This window comes from Aquila chrysaetos, chromosome 18, assembly GCF_900496995.4.
Source record: "Aquila chrysaetos chrysaetos chromosome 18, bAquChr1.4, whole genome shotgun sequence".
NCBI classification, from domain to species: Eukaryota; Metazoa; Chordata; class Aves; order Accipitriformes; family Accipitridae; genus Aquila; species Aquila chrysaetos.
Genome location: NC_044021.1, coordinates 14,738,276 through 14,757,158, shown reverse-complemented (window position 1 = coordinate 14,757,158; position 18,883 = coordinate 14,738,276). Strand labels below are relative to the sequence as shown.

Below are 18,883 nucleotides of genomic sequence, written 5' to 3'. Positions count from 1 at the left end.
AAGATTAAGTCAGAGACAATGGCATGACTGAAAGAAGTTTAACTAGCTGGTCACTGTAACAGAATGAATGCAAATTGTCTTCACATTGCATTAAAAGTCTTACTGGCTTCATCACATACAGGATCAAGCCTTGGTCAACAATTTCATGCAATTAAGTTTCTATACTATCTGTGAATATTCTTCAATAAATACATTAAATATAGCCTTAAAACCTTTTCTATCCAGAGTAAAAAGCATTCTATTTTGTAACAAGAATTATTTCCCAACACAGAATAACAGAATTTCATTTATAGTAGGGAAGATTTACATTGCATGTGAATATTTGCATTTTTCAACTCAAGACTTATTTTTAATTAACACAAAAAAAGTAGAACTGTTTTAGCCTTTTTGATCGTTGCATGTAGAAGTTTCTACATTATCTGGTCTAGTGACTATACTTTAAGCAAAGATGAAAAAAATTACATCAGTCTCGCTGGGTGGCTTGCATGCCATTTTCTCTAGTCAACACTGTGGGTGGCCTGCTCATGTTAAAAGTAGTCTTTGTAAAATAATTGCTATATCTAAATAATGTTTAAACTTTGTTGAAATTTTGAAGCCTTGATGTAAAAAAAGTTTTGTCAGGATAGCTATTTCTACTGCGTACTATTTAGCATAGAATACTTTAATCCATTAAGGAGAAATGCACAATGAAAAGAGCTAGCTGGACATTTAAATACAAACCACTGATAAAGTATGATTTTTCTCCTGAGGTTATAATAAATGCTTGTTTTGTAAATCTTTCTAGTAACATTTGTTTTGTTGGAATTCATATGTTTCTTGTCCATTCTTTTAACAGCCAAGAAGCAATGAACTATATCTAGGAATTAAAGTTATATTAACAAAGCATTTTTAATTCAATGCAAATGTTTTTAAAAAGTAATTGACAACTGCAGGAAGAACACAGTGATTTCTGTCTTTAGTTTAAAACTACACGCCTTCATCTCTTTTTGAATTAATCTGCTGTAGAAATCTTCAATTCAAGTAAATTACTTTTTTTTCTATGGGCACTTTTTCTGTTTTACATAGAAATTGAAATATATCAAGTTACTTATTAGTGTCTTAATGAAATTAAATAATTCATGCAAAACAGGTCTGTCTTTTTCGACATAAAAATATTGTAAAATTTATTGCCTTCTCACCCCTCCAAATCCCTTCTCTATTAACAATCTTTATCTCTTGATTAATGAAGAATAATCAAAACCTAAATAATCCACGGATAAAGATTCAGGTCCTATATTGACTAATTATCATTTCAAAATAGATTATTCATCTATTGTGTGCAGATTTTTCAACTTCAAAATAAAGCGCTCGTTATCTAACAGTTGTCTTTCACAGAGCCTGACAAAAACACCGCATAATGGAATTCAATTGACTCCTTTAAGATGCAACTCCTCGTGAAATTCATTATAGCACACCATGTTTTTATAAATATATATTTAATAGCTTGTTTAGCAATTAAATTTAGCAATTTCGCAAAACCTCCAACATTTATAATTCCACCTATAACACCAAATTGTGCTTCTACTATTTCATGCCATTTCAATCTAATAATTTGGCACGCTCTTAACGTACATTCAGAAGCTATGGAAAACATCCTTATTCTTAGGAGTTTGTAATCAAGCTCACAACACCATTTTTCTCTCAAAATATGCATCTACATGTCCATAAAATGTGAAATTTGACTAAAGATTTGAAGTAATTTTTGAAAGCAGGCCCTGTTACTCATGGATTATGGAACCTTTTCAACGGTCAGACAAGAAACAAAGCTTTGATCCTAAACCACTTTGCATAATATTATTTACTCTTTTTAAACCGTTGTATTCTTACTTCCCTGCCTCCCACCCATCATGACTTGCAAAGTATCAGGAGGAAAAGCAGCCAATTCTTTTCACAGCAGAGCCAAACTTAATACCACTCTGAAGTGCCTGGCACAAGCTCCTCTACAGATTCAGCTTGAAAAAGACAGTCTTCATTATCTGCATACAGATTTCAGCCACCATTTATCAAATGAAACAGCAATTATATATTATATATATATTATATATATACTATCTCTCTCTCTCTCTCTCTCTCTCTCTAGATTTGTCTCATAGTAGTGTGTAGGAAAATGTCACAGACGTAAATTTTTGCTTTTTTATTTAAAACCTGTGACACAATTTTGTCAAATGGAAAGTGCTCTCCAAGTAATCTGTGCTTGGTGCATGACATAGATAAATACAGAGCACAGAGCACTGAGGATTGCACTGGCAAATTTCAGCAAATGCTTTTTTCTCCTGCCCTATACGTATCAAATATTCTGCACACATAGACACACACTATAGTCTTTATATAGTGAGTTTTTTGAAGGTTTCTTTGGTTGGGTTTTTTTGGTGATTTTTGGTTTTGGCGTTTTTTGCATTCCAGGCAACAAGATGAAGGAATAACAAACTACAACCTTTATTGTGAGCATTAATGAATTTCTACTGAAAAGAGCTGGAGCTGTTCACAAAACCCCCTGCTTTCTTTGTGCTCCCCACACAAACACACATACAGTCACTGCTTTCTTCATACAAGACAAGAAAAACAGTGAACTTCCATGTCACTTTCTTGATTTCATAAAACACACTCAGACTTTCCAACACTGAGTCAGCTATCTGCATGTCATTACTGCTTATTGATACAGCACTAAGGGAAACATCCCTTCCTCCGTGAAAAAAATCACAATGAAACAAAGTAAAATTATCTTGGCAGAAGTCCCAGAATTAAAAAAAAGTAACTTTTTTGATCTGATGAAACACATACCAAACTGCAGTAAATTCAAGCCATCTCTCTCGATGCAATCTTACAGCTAATACAGAGAAACAGAAGAGTACTGACAGCTTTTCCAAGTTTCTAAAAAGAATGCTAATTCCAAGTAGTCTAAATGGCAGCAGATTAAGTGAAAGAGATTCTGTTAATTGACCTTGTTATATTGCAAACAGCTTGTTATTTGGGTTATTTTTTTTCTTCCTCTTTTGCTCCAAGTTCTTACAATCCTGGTATTTAGCTTCACTCAACCTTCTACAGTTCTGTCTATCCATATAGCTTCTCTGTTTTCTTTGTCCACTCAAAATTGAGATGCCACCAAAATTCATTTAAAGTAAATGCTTTAGAACATCTTTATTTTGGTATTTATTCTCTTTGTTATCACAAACACTGCTGAAAGTCATGGCAAAAGCTGCTACTTTTTTCAAAAGGTGTACTATCACACCCTAAAATCACTACTATCAAACAGGAAAAGGCAAAAGAGACTGTACTGTTTTCTACTTTCTACCATATTCATAGGAAGATATTAAAGCTTGTTAGAAAGTCCAAAGTCCATAAATAGTTGCTGCTGGAAGGACAAAACTTACTGTTCAGTACATTCTCCAGTTTTTGCGTCATGGATCCTTCTACTTTTTCCGTTCCATCCGCTTCCAGTTTTTGATGAATTGCTGGAATAAAGTGTCTAGTTAAAATGCAGAACATTTTAATAGGTGGGAATACACGACATCAAAGTGACACTTTTAAACATTTTTTAAATTAAAGTGTTACATTTCTTGTTAGACATAAAAAAAATACAAACATGCTTCATGGCAGCAGGGTCTAGTGGAAGACAGGGCTTAGAGCCAGACATTGCAGAATTTTAACCATTACTCTGACACAGACTTCCTGTATCTTCTTGAACAAGACAGTAACGCTCAAGGAAAAAAAAAACATGTGGAGAGAATAATGCTAATTAGCTATCTTGTAGTACAAGTGTTAATTCAATTTAGTATTTTGAAAAGTATCATTTAAGCATAAAATACTTTTGCTTTGCAAGGTAAAGTTTTTACACTAATCTCACCAAAAAGGAATTACCAACAATTAAAGGGTAGAAAGAGAATTTGGATGACCCCAAAATTGAGAGCTAGAACACTCCCCCACCAGTTGTTTTCATCTATAAAAATGCAGTCTCAAAACACACGATTTAAGAGTATCTTGTAGCAACATACTGCATTAACCATTACACAGAAGCACTGCAATGCTTTTGCTCAAAACAACATGAAAACAGAGGGGAGTTTGCTTTATTTTTTTTGAAGATGCTATTTTTTTCCTGTCCTAAAATGCCAAAAGCCCCAATTCTTGTTTCCATGTAGTATTACTAATGGATATGGAAATGTGTAGTACCAGCATTAATTTGTTGTTTTATTGTAATTTCTTTTTCAGGAGGGGAGAGATTTACCAGCATTGCCTGACTATACCACATCACTCTGGAAATATGAACAGTGAATGGAGTGTAGATACTCCTTTCTTCTACTTCCCCTCTCTTACACAGCCCTCCTTCTCTCCTCTTCTCTGTTCAGTACAACCAGCACAAATCAGTGTTTCTCCCCCCCCCCCCCCCTTTTTTTTTTAAGGTAGCATTCCTGTATATATGGATATAGCATATATAAAACAATTATTTAAAAATATGATTTTCTTTCAAAATTTTTACTCTGTTAACATATGTAAAATCAGCTCAAACAGCCATCAGTTCCTGTCGCTTTAGATAAAATTAAGGCTTCTAAAAAACCTCCTACTGCTTCCTGCTGGTTCTCAGTAGCATAAAACAAAGCTAAACTACCCTTGAAAACAGTGATGCTCAGTGCTCTGAAGAAAGTGAGTAACAATGTATTTCAGTTCAAAACAGAAATACAGTTTTGAAACCAGTCTCCCAATTGTCCCAGCTTATCTTGCTGAGATTTGCATGGCAGAGCAACCTGAGTCCCTCAACTGGATTCTTTTAAGATGGAAAAAACCTAAAAGATGCACTCCATGAGTGTACCTAATGTGCTTCAGGAGATACCTAGAATTCAATCCACTGGGTGATACTCAAGCTAGTCTAAATTACCACCCCAAACTGCATATAACATACACATAGAGATGTCATCACCAACTGGTTTCCTCTACAATGCCATCCCTACTTGCCCATGCTACATAGATGCAAATTAAGAACAAGCAAACAAGGACAGAAACTATCTTTAGTAAGGCAGCCCTGTGGCCTCGGTCCTACTGTAAGCAGTGAGAGAGGGTGGCTATTCTGAAACAGGTCCAGCCTCCTTCAAGGAAGGATTTTCATTTGGGGGGGTGGGGGTGTTAAAACAAAACAAAACCCCCCAAAAAAAGAGAGAGAGAGAGAAAATTCCATTGTTCTCAAACATCTACATTTGACCCTTCAATCCCTTGATCCTACACAAAGAATTTCAGGAAGCTTTGCTTTCTTCAAAATGCAAGAGCATCTCTATTTTTATCAAAGTCATTAGATTTATTTTTTTTCCTCCTCTAATTTAGGACACCATATTTCTTAAGACAATCAACACTTAAATGAAATAAACTAAAACTAATAGATTGTTGCATATTTTAAGGAACAGAGGTCTACCTTAAAAAGATGGTGTATTATTAACCGTAGCACATATTTCATATATGACATGAATACCACTTGCCTACAAGAACACCTCTACAATTTTATAACAAAACCATTAAAGGTTCTAATGATATTATTCCATTTATATACATCAGTTCTGGTCAGGGGCAGCCAATTACCATCCTGCAATTAATGTTACATACTGAAAGGCAAGTTCATCAGAACAGCAACCACAACATAAACAGATATTTTAAAACCAAATGTTGCAAGTACTATTGGAACTGCATCAAAGTGTAATGATTTTAATTTACTTATTTTGAAATCATTCCATGAAGCATATTTTTGAAAGATACTTTCTAAATGGATGTGGATAAAAACCCCTAAGCTTTATGCTGCCTCAGACATTTTTAAAATTTAGTATTTTGGAACCATTAATTACATAGCATTAATTGCTGACCAATTAACTGTCATGTTACTCCTGAAGGAGACACACCTAAGAATTTCCAAAACTGAACTGTAACATCTAAACCTCTATCAAAGCACATATATTGGCAACAAAAGGTAAAACATGATGAAGACTTCCTTCAATGTACATAAGTTTTGAAAGAGCATAATTTACCATGTTAGCACTTTAAAAAAAACTACAGTTCATGACATTTTTTGATTCTGAAGGCAGCTTATTTAGAAACTGTATAACGCTCATTAACCAGTTCCTGAAAATTTTAAAACACATCTTCTCCAAAGCAGTTCTCTTTCTCATCTCCTTTAGATAAGGATATACAATAGCAATATTATTCCCTCCTCTTCCTTTTAGAGGACAGAAGATAACATTTTCGCACTGGTAGCATTTAAAGTTAGTGGCTTGGCACAAAGTATTTGAAATTCTTAGTTTGAAAATAGTGGTGTTGGAAACCCTGGAAGAATGATCCCATTAAGCCAATTCATAGCTGTGTTCAGACAGAGAAAAAACTGTCAATGGAGGAAAAAAAACAAAACAAAAAACCAAAACAAACAAAAAAAAAAACCCCAAAAAACCCAAGGTATTAAGTTGTAGAAAGGTGGAAAGCACCGTGGAGTACAGGTAAAGGCATATTAAGCATATGTAACTGGTAGCGTAAACCAAAAGGTATTTTTGGATGTATTGGATTTGCATGGCAAGGTTTTGGTAGAGGGGAGCTGCAGGGGTGGCTTCTGTGAGAAGCTGCTGGAAGCTTCCCATGGGTGTCACAGAGCCAATACCAGCCGGCTCCGAGACGGACCTGCCACTGGCCAAGGCCGAGCCCATCAGTGATGGTGGTAGCGCCTCTGGGATAACATATTTAAGAAGGGGAAAAAAAGCTGCACATCAGAAACTGCAGCCAGAGAGAGGAGTGAGAACATGTGAGAGAAACAGCCCTGCAGACCCCCAGGTCAGCGAAGAAGGAGGAGGAGGAGGTGCTCCAGGCGCCGGAGCAGAGATTCCCCTGCAGCCCGTGGGGAAGACCATGGTGAGGCAGGCTGTCCCCCTGCAGCCCAGGGAGGTCCATGGTGGAGCAGATATCCACCTGCAGCCTGGGGAGGACCCCACGCCGGAGCAGCGGGATGCCCGAAGGAGGCTGTGACCCTGTGGGAAGCCCACGCTGGAGCAGGCTCCTGGCAGGACCTGTGGCCCCATGGAGAGAGGAGCCCACGCTGGAGCAGGTTTTCTGTCAGGACTTGTGACCCCTTGGGGGACCCACGCTGCAGCAGTGTGCTCCTGAAGGACTGCAGCCCGTGGAAGGGACCCAGGCTGGAGCAGTTAGTGAAGAACTGCAGCCTGTGGGAAGGACCCACGTTGGAGAAGTTTGTGAAGGACTGTCTCCTGTGGAAGGGACTCCACGCTGGAGCAGGGGAAGAGTGTCAGGAGTCCTCCCCCTGAGGAGGAAGGAGCAGCAGAGACAATGTGTGACGAACTGACCCCAACCCCCATTCCCCGTCCCCCTGTGCTGCTGTGAGGGATAGGTAGAAGAGCTGGGAGTGAAGTTGAGCCTGGGAAGAAGGGAGGGGTGGGGGGAAGGTGGTTTATATTTGGTCTTATTTCTCATTAACCTACTCTGATTTGATCGGTAATAAATTAAACCAATTTCCCCAAGTTGAGCCTGTTTTGCCTGTGACAGTAATTGGCAAGTGATCTCTCCCTGTCCTTATCTCGACCCACAAGCCTTTCGTTATATTTTCTCTCCCCTGTCCAGCTGAGGTGGGAAATGATAGAGCAGCTTCAGTGGGCACCTGGAGTCCAGCCAGGGTCAACCCACCACACTGGACCACTGTCTGAAGTAAGGTATTTTAGGACATACTGAAAAAGTGTAAACCTACCTAAATTACTCTGTGTACACACAGTATGATTTGTTACATTTCCTTCTACATGTTTAATGTGACAATTTCTTTGTGTGCTGAAGCTATTTTTACACATTACATTCAGGTTTAGTAATAAGTGCATTCACATTTATACCAAAGTTGAGTTACAAAAAAAAGTTTTAAGTTTTCATAGTGAAAAATGTTATGAAAAATGCTTTATCAGAAAGCCTAAGCTTACTTTGTTTGCATCAACTGATTTTTAAAAAGCTAAGTACACGTCCCTTCCATGGGGACCAGGCAAAAAGTCTCTGAGTTAGAAGTTTAGACAAGCAAAACTACATGCAGTCAAGAAAAATACCTGTAGACCTGATCTGATTGGAAGGAATCAATAGATACCGAAGTTACTCTTATCTTAGAGTACTAAACCCATGTAACAGTGGGATGGTGCTGTTTGGGACAATCCCCATTCTCTTGCACCCACATGCTTTCTTTTTCTGGATCTAGCAATCACACAGCTGCAGGGCAGCCTTAGCGAGATGATTTGGTGGAAAACTCAGTAAGTAAAAGACTATTCTTTATTGATCAGTGAGGTTGTCTAAACCTTGCCCCAGCTGTACCACTTCAATATAAGGGAAGAGGAAGGAGCACACGGCCAAGGGCAGGTGGAAAGCCAGCCTACACCTCTCTCAGTAGCCAGCAGTTAAGACTACCTTCAAATGCCATTTCATACCCTCAGCTCATCACTGGCTGCAGTAAAAAGAGCAAGGAGAAAATTTTAGGTCTTTGAAGGCCTGAAGTAAAGGATGGATAGGATTTTTTTCTTGAATTGCCAGTTACCCTGGACTTACCCAATACAAACTACATAAGTTGGAACAGCAGTTGAAAACCTAGGAGAGTCTGTTTACCATTTTTGAGGATCTGTACTGTAAGAAGCATACAATAAATAAAGATGAGGAGAAGCTAGGTCTCAATGCTTCAAGTAAGGCCAGAAAATTAACTGTATTTTGTACCATCGTTGCCAATGAGTATTCAAGTTTCCCAGCTAAGTCAGAATACTTAAAGGCTTGCAAACTTCAGAGCTGCAGTGAGATATTAACTAATAATAGTGAAAAGACTAAGTTTAGAGCTCACAATCACTAAATACTAAATACTTGTATTATGTGACTAAATACTTCAGAATTGGTTATTTTTGGTCAAATCACATGCAAAGTTCAATCTGGCAAACAAGCCATAGTACAGGCCTTGTAGTAAAATAAACTGCAATTAATTCATTGCTGCTCATTTTGAAAACACTTTTATTTAATCTAAGGAAGGATATGGTTTTCTACTTGGCAACCATAAATCTAATAAATTAAACCACACTTGCCAGGGTCATGCAGTTTTTGACTTGCAAATTTCATTCTTGATTTTCTCATTAGACATTTTTAAAACATACTTTGAGATAGGCACCAAAGGTGGTATTCTCAAAAATTCCTCAGCCTAACTCAGCTCAAAGCAACATAGATGCAAGTTTTCTACCATTTTCTCATTAAAAGATGGCTAGAAATGCATTTAGTATATCTGAAAATCTTGCCCATTTCCACAGAAATATGGTTAAAGGGAAGAAGAAGAAGAAAAAAAAAAAAAAAAAAAAAAAAAGGTACCTGAAATGAATTAAACCCTTTTAGTCAGATGCAGAAAATAAGAGGGGAAAAAAAAAAAACAAACCAAAAAAGGAAAGACTGACTCAAAGTATTTATGAAGTTCTGATGTGGTAACTATAAAGAACTTGGCACCAAACCACAGTAATGGAGGGATGAAGAACACATGTTAACATGCTGCAAGGATTCACACCAACACATGAATAAAAATGCCTTTGGTTTCTTTTATCGGAAGATTAACGATTTTCTGTAATTTGAACAAAACATAGGGAGGCTACTGATGAGGACAGCACCCCTATGCAGGGTAGAAATTCTTCTGAATGGATTCAACAGGAGTGCATAGCTATATATAATGAGCAAAGAGATACATAAAGACAGCATGTCATGAACAGAGCTAGTAATACATTACACCATGAAAACCTAAACACACCTAAAGTTTGTTTACTATGGCCATTAGTAAATACTGCTAATTTTTTTTGGTTTGGTTTGGTTCAACCCCCCCCCCCAAGATTTCTAGGTATTTTTTGCAAATTGCATGGCAAAGTTGGCTTTATTTTGGTAAACATTGCTAATCCAAGCAAAAATTACAAAATACTGAAGTAAATGTAGTATTGCCTTTAATTGCGTTTTTGTGGTTTTTTTCTCTACCATTTACTTTAAGTCTGTTTACCCAACACAGTGGCAAAAATCAAAGATAATGGACAGATTTAAAATGATTAAAAAAAAATTGAAGTACAATGCTAGGAGGGGAGGTTTTATGGAAATAAGAGACCAAAAATTGTAGTCTAACAACATTGCGAGGCCCGAGAACTTCGTTCTCACACAGGTTTATATTTAAGCAAGTGTGATATTTCTGGGTAAGTATCTCAGAAATAGATGGGAAAACATGATTTATTATTCTGCTTATGGATCCACTAAAAATTCCAGGACTGGACCCAGGCCTTTGCCAGGATACTTCAGAATTTTAGAGTATGGGAAGTGCTATTCTCTTTTTACTGACACAGTGCTAACCTTCCGGATCTATGAAAGCTAATGGTAGAAATAAAAGTATCTTTTAAATGTTGCATGTATTTTAAAAGTGGTATGGAAGTTAAAATGGAACAATGTAACATGAAATTAAGCTGGCTTGTAGGTCAAGTCTGGCTCAAAGTCAATTGTAGGTAATTTTTTGCAATGAACTGCAGTACTTGCTATTGGAAAACTGCAATTGCATACCTGATCTTTTTGATGCTTTACTATTTTTCAAATGCAAGCAAAAAATATTTAACTTAACCTGAATAAACACAAATTCATAAAACATGACAGCCACAGTAGCTAAAAGCTGCCATAACTGCATCCATTTGGAGAAATTCTGCTAGTAATTAGCTTGCATCTCTAAACCAATTACTGATTTAAAAGAATATATATGAGCAGCTAGCATAAAACCAGGTACAGGCATGGGCACAGAATTTTCATGATGGACTGAGACAACTACCCTTTCACACTTTTTCAAATCAGACCACCTCTTGTTTGAAACAAAAACCACCCCCCAAGACAATGCTATGCTAGAACCTGCATGAAAGGAAAGTTTGAGGTTTTTATCAATCATAATCACTTAACTTCTGCTTTTTTTTTTTTTTTTTGAGTTGCATTAAGATAATAATTGGTCTGTTATTACAGAAATTGATCATAGGCATTGCATGAAGAAGCAGCAGCCACCTGAGACTAAACTACGTACCACCACTTACATACTTTACTGGCACTCCTTTGTCAGGTCATCTCTCTCTCAGCATACATTGCTCATTGCAATGTTCCCTTTGTTATCTAGCACTGCAAGATCAGAACGCAAGTTTTCAACATGCATGCCTATTTTTTCATTGTGCATACATGAGAAGGCCCATAAACATAAGGACAAAATATGTAGCGATGACAGTGCAATTGCTTCACATTCAGCTTTTGTCTATAAGTGTAGCACAAATAACTCAAGCCTTCCGACATGTGCATCCACTTGGAAAGCTAGACAGTGAGCTTAGAGCACATCAGCTATTGCTTCATGACTACTTGTAGGCATGATCTTAATTCTTAAACTGAAATAATCTAACTTGCATCTACTGTGGGGTACCTACATGCATGTAAACTGTTAATCTGAAGTGACCGATATGCTGTTAGATACATGCCCGATATGTGCAGCATCTTTGTTTATCCTTGCCAGCTTGTTTCCATGGCCCTGTTCTTTCTTAGCCTCTATGAATTACCATATTGGAAATTACTAGCTATAATAGCAGGCTGTTCTTACCCTGCAAAGACCATAATCTATCGCTTGAAGTGGCATGAGGAGGATAACATTGACACACACCACACAGAGCATTCAGCACAGAGCTACTCTAGCCATTTCAAGTCAGCTGCATAACATTTAGGTAATAATCATATGTCTGAATTTGATTTACCCAAATCCATGTTTAAAAAAAATTCATACTATTTGGGAAAATGTGTATGAGACTGAAGTAAAGCAAAAATGTGAATTAGATATGTTACAAAACAGGAATGTGACAACGGCAAAACCTGGTATAACAGTGTGATGCCGTACTACCTACCAAAACCAGTCATGGACTAGCATTTCATAGGATAAGCAGACAAAAAGACAAGAGAGTGAACTGAGATAAGAGCTAGCGACGTAAAACCACTTCAAAATTGCTCAGTCATCAGTCTATTTTGCGAACAGAACCACTAATGAAAAATTGGCCGTATGTACTCTCTTTAAATTCCAATATGACATAACTCCTCAAAAGCCAGAAGCAAAGGGACCCTTATATGACAGAAAAGCATCAGTTTTCAGTTTCTCAAATTCCCAGTCTAGCTCAGACTAGAATACAGATCCAGTCGTTTCTTTTGTTTTAGTTTCAGGGAAAATTAATTTAACATAGTGGCAACAGAATATGCTAATTCATACTGTATCAGATCCTGGATCACTGACATGCTCATCCTAGAATGGGCCTTAGGGGATGAAGTGTAAAAATATTCTACAGGAAGGAAAAAAAAAAAAAAATCAACAAAAAAAAACACACCAAAAAAAACCCCCAGGCATTGACCAGATATAGGATCATTTCAGCCAGGTAAACATTATGCTAGCTTATGTATTAAGTAAGGTATTAGACAAAAGGCCAACTACAGTCCAAGTTCCCCATCATACTGGAACTCCCATAGGCCACACATCTGAACAGGGGTGGAAAGGAAAAAAAGGAATAGTGCTGTAATAGCCAGCAGTGCTTCTTTTGTATAGATTTTTTTTTCTGAAAATCATGTAAAATGTGTTTGTAGTTGTAACTACACAAGAACTGTTGCCATGGCAAACTAAAGAGTCAAATCTAAATCTCAAATTTGCTCAACATATCCGTGTTTCAAAAGACAACACAGTATCTTCTTTACTTGCCGATATAGATGTCATACTTGCATGTTTTTGCATAATTGAGCAACTGAAGTGGTCATTTCCCTATCTTTTTCCTTTCACCTAAATAAAAAGAAACTCTGCAGCCTAAGGTTCTTTGTAAGAATACTTCTGAAAAAGTATATTCAAAGTAAATTAATTTGCTAAATTTCCAAAGACTTCTGTGTGGGACATGAATTGCTCATGACAGTAAAACACGACTTGTCTACAAGCATATAAACAGCAGCCTTTTTAGAAATGCTACTTTCTAGGTTGCAATTAGAATTATGGGAAATAAATCAGCTGAACTCCCTGTTGTTGACAAGTGGGTCAAGTTGAGGTGAACCTAGTTCCCCTCAGCTCAGTTTACAGCTCCCTTCAGCTGATGAAACAAACTTCCTGTTGAACATCTCTGCAGCAAAGTCACTGTCAAACTGTCAGCCATGCTAACGGGCAGAGAGACATGAGGATCTGATAAGGCAATTCTGTTTTCCAAGAAATTAAACCAAACAAGCAAGGGTTCTGGCCTATTTGACCTCTTATTTTCTTAGTAAACAGTTTCTAAATCACAAAATACAAACATCTGGGGATAGCTTTTAATGGTTTTTGTTGCTTCCTTGTGAAAATATTAATACTCATTTAAACGTGTGATACAGTCTGACAGCACACTTACGATCAGACTGATCTTACTGATCCCAATTAATGAAAAAACTGCACCATCATCAGTAATTCAGGGTTTCTCAGATCAAGTTCCTGTATTTGAAACAAACATTGCTAAATGTATATGAGTTAAAGCAGGTATAAACAGATGTGCGACCTGCAGTTTATAAAGCATAACCATTGGGGTTGGAAGATGTGTTCTAGGATATCTGAGGGGAAAACTGAGAGCCTAAATTTTTGCCCATCAACAAAAATCTATCTTCAGAAAACGCATTAGGTTTTAGAAATCTTCCCAAAGGAATCCAAACCAAAATGAAGCAGCTCAGGAAATCTAAACCATATTGGAAGACAGACTAGACGTATTCAGTAAAGATTTTTCCTTAAGTTGCTTTTCATCTGTGACAGTCGTATGCTCAGCATCAAATAATGAAAGTTTGCAGAACCAAGGGTATGTCCCTAAGATTTTTTGCTGAAACAATCTTTCAGCTTTCAAAATATAAACTATTCTTCATGTAGCTTTGTTTAAATGCATACAAATTCTAGTTGCACCTTTTTAAAGGAGAAGACACACAAATTCACCCTTACATATGTAAGAACAGAAAAGTGCCATTATATCAACTTGCACAAACACTGTATAGCCACAGTATAATAAGATTTTTAATTTAGCGTTCTGTTAACAAGCTTGAATTTCATAATTGCATGCCTAAGAAACAGAGAATCATTTAGGTTGGAAAAGACCTTCAAGATCATTGAGTCCAACCATCAGCCATGCCCACTAAACCATGTCCTGAAGTACCCCGTCCACTCGCTTTTTGAATACCTCCAGGGATGGTGACTTAACCACTTCCCTGGCCAGCCTGTTCCCATGCCTGACAACGCTTTCAGTGAAGAAATTTTTCCTAATATCCTAATAAACCTCCCCTGCCGCAACTTGAGGCCATTTCCTCTCGTCCTATCTCCAGCCACCTGACAGAAGAGACCAGCACCCACCTCACTACAGCCTCCTTTCAGGTAGTTGTAGGGAGCGATAAGGTCTCCCCTCAGCCTCCTTTTCTCCAGGCTAAACAACCCCAGCTCCCTCAGCCGCTCCTCATAAGACTTGTGCTCCAGGCCCCTCACCAGCTTCGTTGCCCTTCTCTGGACACGCTCCAGCACCTCCATGTCTTTCCTGTAGCGAGGGGACCAAAACTGAACACAGGACTCGAGGTGCAGCCTCACCAGTGCCGAGTACAGGGGGACGATCACCTCCCTGCTCCTGCTGGCCACACTATTTCTGATACAGGCCAGGATGCCGTTGGCCTTCTTGGCCACCTGGGCACACTGCTGGCTCATATCCAGCTGGCTGTCGACCAGCACCCCCAGGTCTTTTTCTGCCGGGCAGCTTTCCAGCCGCTCTTCCCCAAGCCTGCAGCGCTGCATGGCGTTGTTGTGACCCAAGTGCAGGACCCGGCACTTGGCCTTGTTGAACCTCATACAATTGACCTCAGCCCATCGATCCAGCCTGTCCAGATCTCTCTGGAGAGCCTTCCTACCCTCCAGGAGACCAACCCTCCCTCCCAACTTGGCATCATCCGCAAACTTGCTGAGGGTGCACTTGATCCCCTCATCCAGGTCATTGATAAAGATACTAAAGAGAACTGGCCCCCATACTGAGCCCTGGGGAACACCACTGTTGACCCGCCGCCAACTGAATTTAACCCCATTCACCACAACCCTCTGGGGTCATCCAGCCAGCCAGTTTTTCACCCAGCAAAGAGTACACTTGTCCAAGCCATGAACCACCAGCTTCTCAAGGAGTATGCCATGAGAGACAGTGTCAAAGACCTTGCTGAAGTCCAGGTAGACAACATCCACAGCCTTCCCCTCATCCACTAGGTGGGTCACCTGGTCACAGAAGGAGATCAGGTTGATCAAGCAGGACCTGCCTTTCATGAACCCAAGCTGGCTGGGCCTGATCCCCTGGTTGTCCTGCACACGCCGTGAGCATGCTCAAGACGAACTGTTCCATATTCTTCCCCGGTACCAAGGTCAGGCTGACAGGCCTTTATTAATTAATTAATTAATGGGTTTTGTTGTTTGGGGTTTGTTTTGTTTTGTTTTAATTTTGCATCTGAGCTGTTTCCCTAGAACGATGCTAATAATGCTTACACTTAATTCTTGTAATCTCTTCTTTGAGAAAACTGTAGTGATCAAATGTTCTGGAGAAAAGCTTTGACATCTGGCATGATTGCATAAAAAGATACCCTTTTTTCTTGCTACTACTGGAAGCCTCTCCGCATCCAACTTAGCTGTTGATTGTACCTATCACAGGTTGAAGTCTTGCAAAAGTTATGCAATTTTTCCAGCTACACTCCCTCAAAAATATTCTGCATAAGGAGGAAGAAAGGGCAAATAAGCAGTTCTGCATTACAAAGCTGAAACTCCTATGCAGTAAGGGTTGGGGTTTTTTACTGAAAAGCATTAAAAACACTTCTGCACATGCATTTAATAGGAAATTTCAACAGAGAAATGCATATTGAAATGCTACAGAAGGCAGCTGTGACCTGCACTGCAACCTCATTAAGAATTTGATTTCAGAATTTAAAAACTAAATATTGTATTTAAGTCCCTTGAACTCCAGCGTTATAGTTTTGAATTGATAAAGAGATTAAGACTTCAAGTCTCTAATTTTCTACAACAGCATCAAGGCCATTCTTTCTTAGTACTATTTTAATTCACTATTTTTATCAACATAAGCTACAAGTCTGCTTCCTTTCGAGCCCTTAAGGGGATCACTGGGAAGAAGACAAAAACCAAGCCATTTTAGTTACAGATGAAAAGTGGCACCAAGAACCACATGAGTCACCCCAAGTTTTGAGTTCATAATTTATCTAAAAGACTGCACTGATAAACTCTAATTTTAGGTAAAAATAACACTCTGATAAAGGTAAGAGATGCAAGACAATATTACAGCTATTATAACTTCTAAAAATTGAGAACATAGTAGTTAATGAAATAAATGAATTTGCTTTCCCTATTGTAATTTTATTAATATTTTCACACTCTTACTTGCTCTCCGACCTCTTAATTTATCAGGAGATCAGTCTCCAAAGGCTAGAAGCCTACACTTGAATAGACAGGACAAGAGAAAAATCACTCAGTTGTGTTCAGTCTTTCTAAAACCTCACAACATTTATGGTTTGCGTTAGCTTTCTGTAAATCCTACTAAGTCTTTGCTGGTCCAAAAAATAATCTTACAGGATAACACATATGTCTGCCAGCACTACTTTTTTTCCATAGCAGCAACTGTTTGGAAACAGAACGCTGAATTTTTTTTAGAGTATTTGATACTCTACATGCAAAGCAGATTTGGTTGTGAAAAAAGAAAAAGTAACATTTCAATATTTGTTCAGGATTATTTAGGATTTTGACGTATTTAAGAACAACTAGGATTTCAACATTTTCAAGATATTTAAGACTTACAAAGAAACAGCCTATTATCATTTCTCTTAGCATTTAATAAAAACTCAGCTTAAAAAGAAAAGTTAAAGAATGCCAAATACTGATTCTTCTTAGTGTCTTTTCCTACGACTATCACAACATTCTTTAGTATTTCCACTAAATCCTTTAATACTTCTCTTCTGTAATTGAACCTATCTAGATTTAGGCCAAGATTTTTCCAAAACTGATCAGTAATACGTTAGTTCTGGGTGGGTAAATAGAGATGTTTAGGAGTTAATATTCTTCACAGGAAGAATCTTCAGATGTCTCAAGAAGAGGTCTTCCTTACCAAAGCACGTATGTTTGCACTTGTGGAAAAAGTTGTCCTCTTAAAAATTACCAAATTAGGCAGGTAGCCGAAAGCCATCAACAACTTTTGAAAATATTGCCACCTGAAGGGTAGGTCACAGGTTAATCTGCCTGGGGCAGTAATACAGGTGGACCACCAGGTGAGACAGAACTACCTTCCCTTTTCCCTGACACATGGAAGTGGCTATAAGTTAGCGAGTGACCTGCAAGTGGGTCGAGGGAAAATTGGTACTTCTGCAAAGCAGTGTTCCTAAAGCCAACAGAAGTGCTAGCTTGGCTGAGGCTATGAGTAGATACAAGTTTTCTTACTCCATGGTACCCATAACACAGGATCAATGATCAGGAGTGCTAATCATGCAATATACAGTAGCTATGAAGAGCAGCATAGTGGTAAATGTCAAACTTATCGGGGATGGCCTAGCACTGTCACTTTCTTATCCAGCACAGTCCCTAACTAGACAGGACTATGGCAGCCCACAATGAACTTTTACCCGAGACACATTTTATGCTTTAAGAGTGTGCGTGTGTGTATATATACATATATACACAAAAAAAAAATATATAAAGATATATATATAAACGGCACAGACAACTAAGCTAATCTCACTGGCTTGTTGCCTTTTCCCTATGGCAAGCAGAATACAAAAGCCATTTGATTTCCCAACTCAAGAGTGTACTGAATATTCATATAAATACTACAGTCTGACTATGGGATAAGGCATCATAAAATCAAGTTTTTAAGTCATCTTAATATTATCTCCAGTTTAACATTTCTTTTCTTTTCTGGATTTGTGGTCTAAGCAGTTTCATCAAATACCTCCAATTGTTGTAAGATACATTTGGAGCCATCTTTTGCAAATATACCACAACAATCAGCTAGCCAGTCCCACCTTGTGACGAATGCAATACAGATTTTGGGCTCATTATACACTTTTAGAAGAGACTGCAAAGAAAAACAATATTTTTAATATTAAAAATTCAACCATACATGCAGATATTGTCTTTTCTTTCACACTGTATTTAGTAAGTGCAAAGTATCTTTACCTGACAGAGCATCTTGTGCTTCAAAAAATGTGCTGAGACCTCCTTTCACATAAGCTAGGCTCCCCTCATTTTTCTTATTGGCTTGTTTCTTCAAATGCACAACAGCTGTTTTGAGCTGATCAAAACTGAAAACAAACAAGACGACCCCCGTCACATTCAAACAACAAGTAAGGTCAGCTAATGAATAAACAGAACATGTTACTTGGAAAATAAGGCCAGCTACTTTTGCAACAACTATTAAGGACTGAGTAATAGCTAACGAGTGTGCTTCTCGATAATGACAATTTACTCTTAGTCCAAAGAGTTTTTGTTTTTTGGTTTTAATCATAAATGGAGGGCTCCTATCACTTGTGATGGAATAGACTTCTTTAGAATACAAATTAGTCAAGAAACTTTTTCTAAACATGCAACATTGCTCTTGGTTAACTGTCTGTACTACATTAAATACGTGATAGTACAATTCACTACACTTAGTATACTAGATAAACTACTGGGATGCTAGAAGTCTCTAATAATGACATTTGTTTAACTCTGCAGCTTAGTTCACAACCCTTTTTCACTTTCAGTTTCTGATTCCTTCAGTATTTTTATGTTGGCTTGGACATACAG

General features: G+C 37.9%; 1 protein-coding gene across 3 annotated transcripts in view; it reads right to left on the bottom strand.

Moving 5' to 3' along the window:
• The window catches only part of EXOC2 (exocyst complex component 2), a 137,590-nt gene that overhangs the window by 83,027 nt on the left and 35,680 nt on the right, over positions 1-18,883 (bottom strand). For all 3 annotated transcript variants that reach the window (XM_030041908.2, XM_041118324.1, XM_030041909.2), the window contains exons 6-7: positions 18,275-18,399; positions 3,411-3,491 (exon numbers count right to left, since the gene is read on the bottom strand). In XM_030041908.2, coding sequence (XP_029897768.1) covers positions 3,411-3,491; positions 18,275-18,399 — 206 coding nt within the window. The remainder of the gene's footprint in view (positions 1-3,410; positions 3,492-18,274; positions 18,400-18,883) is intronic.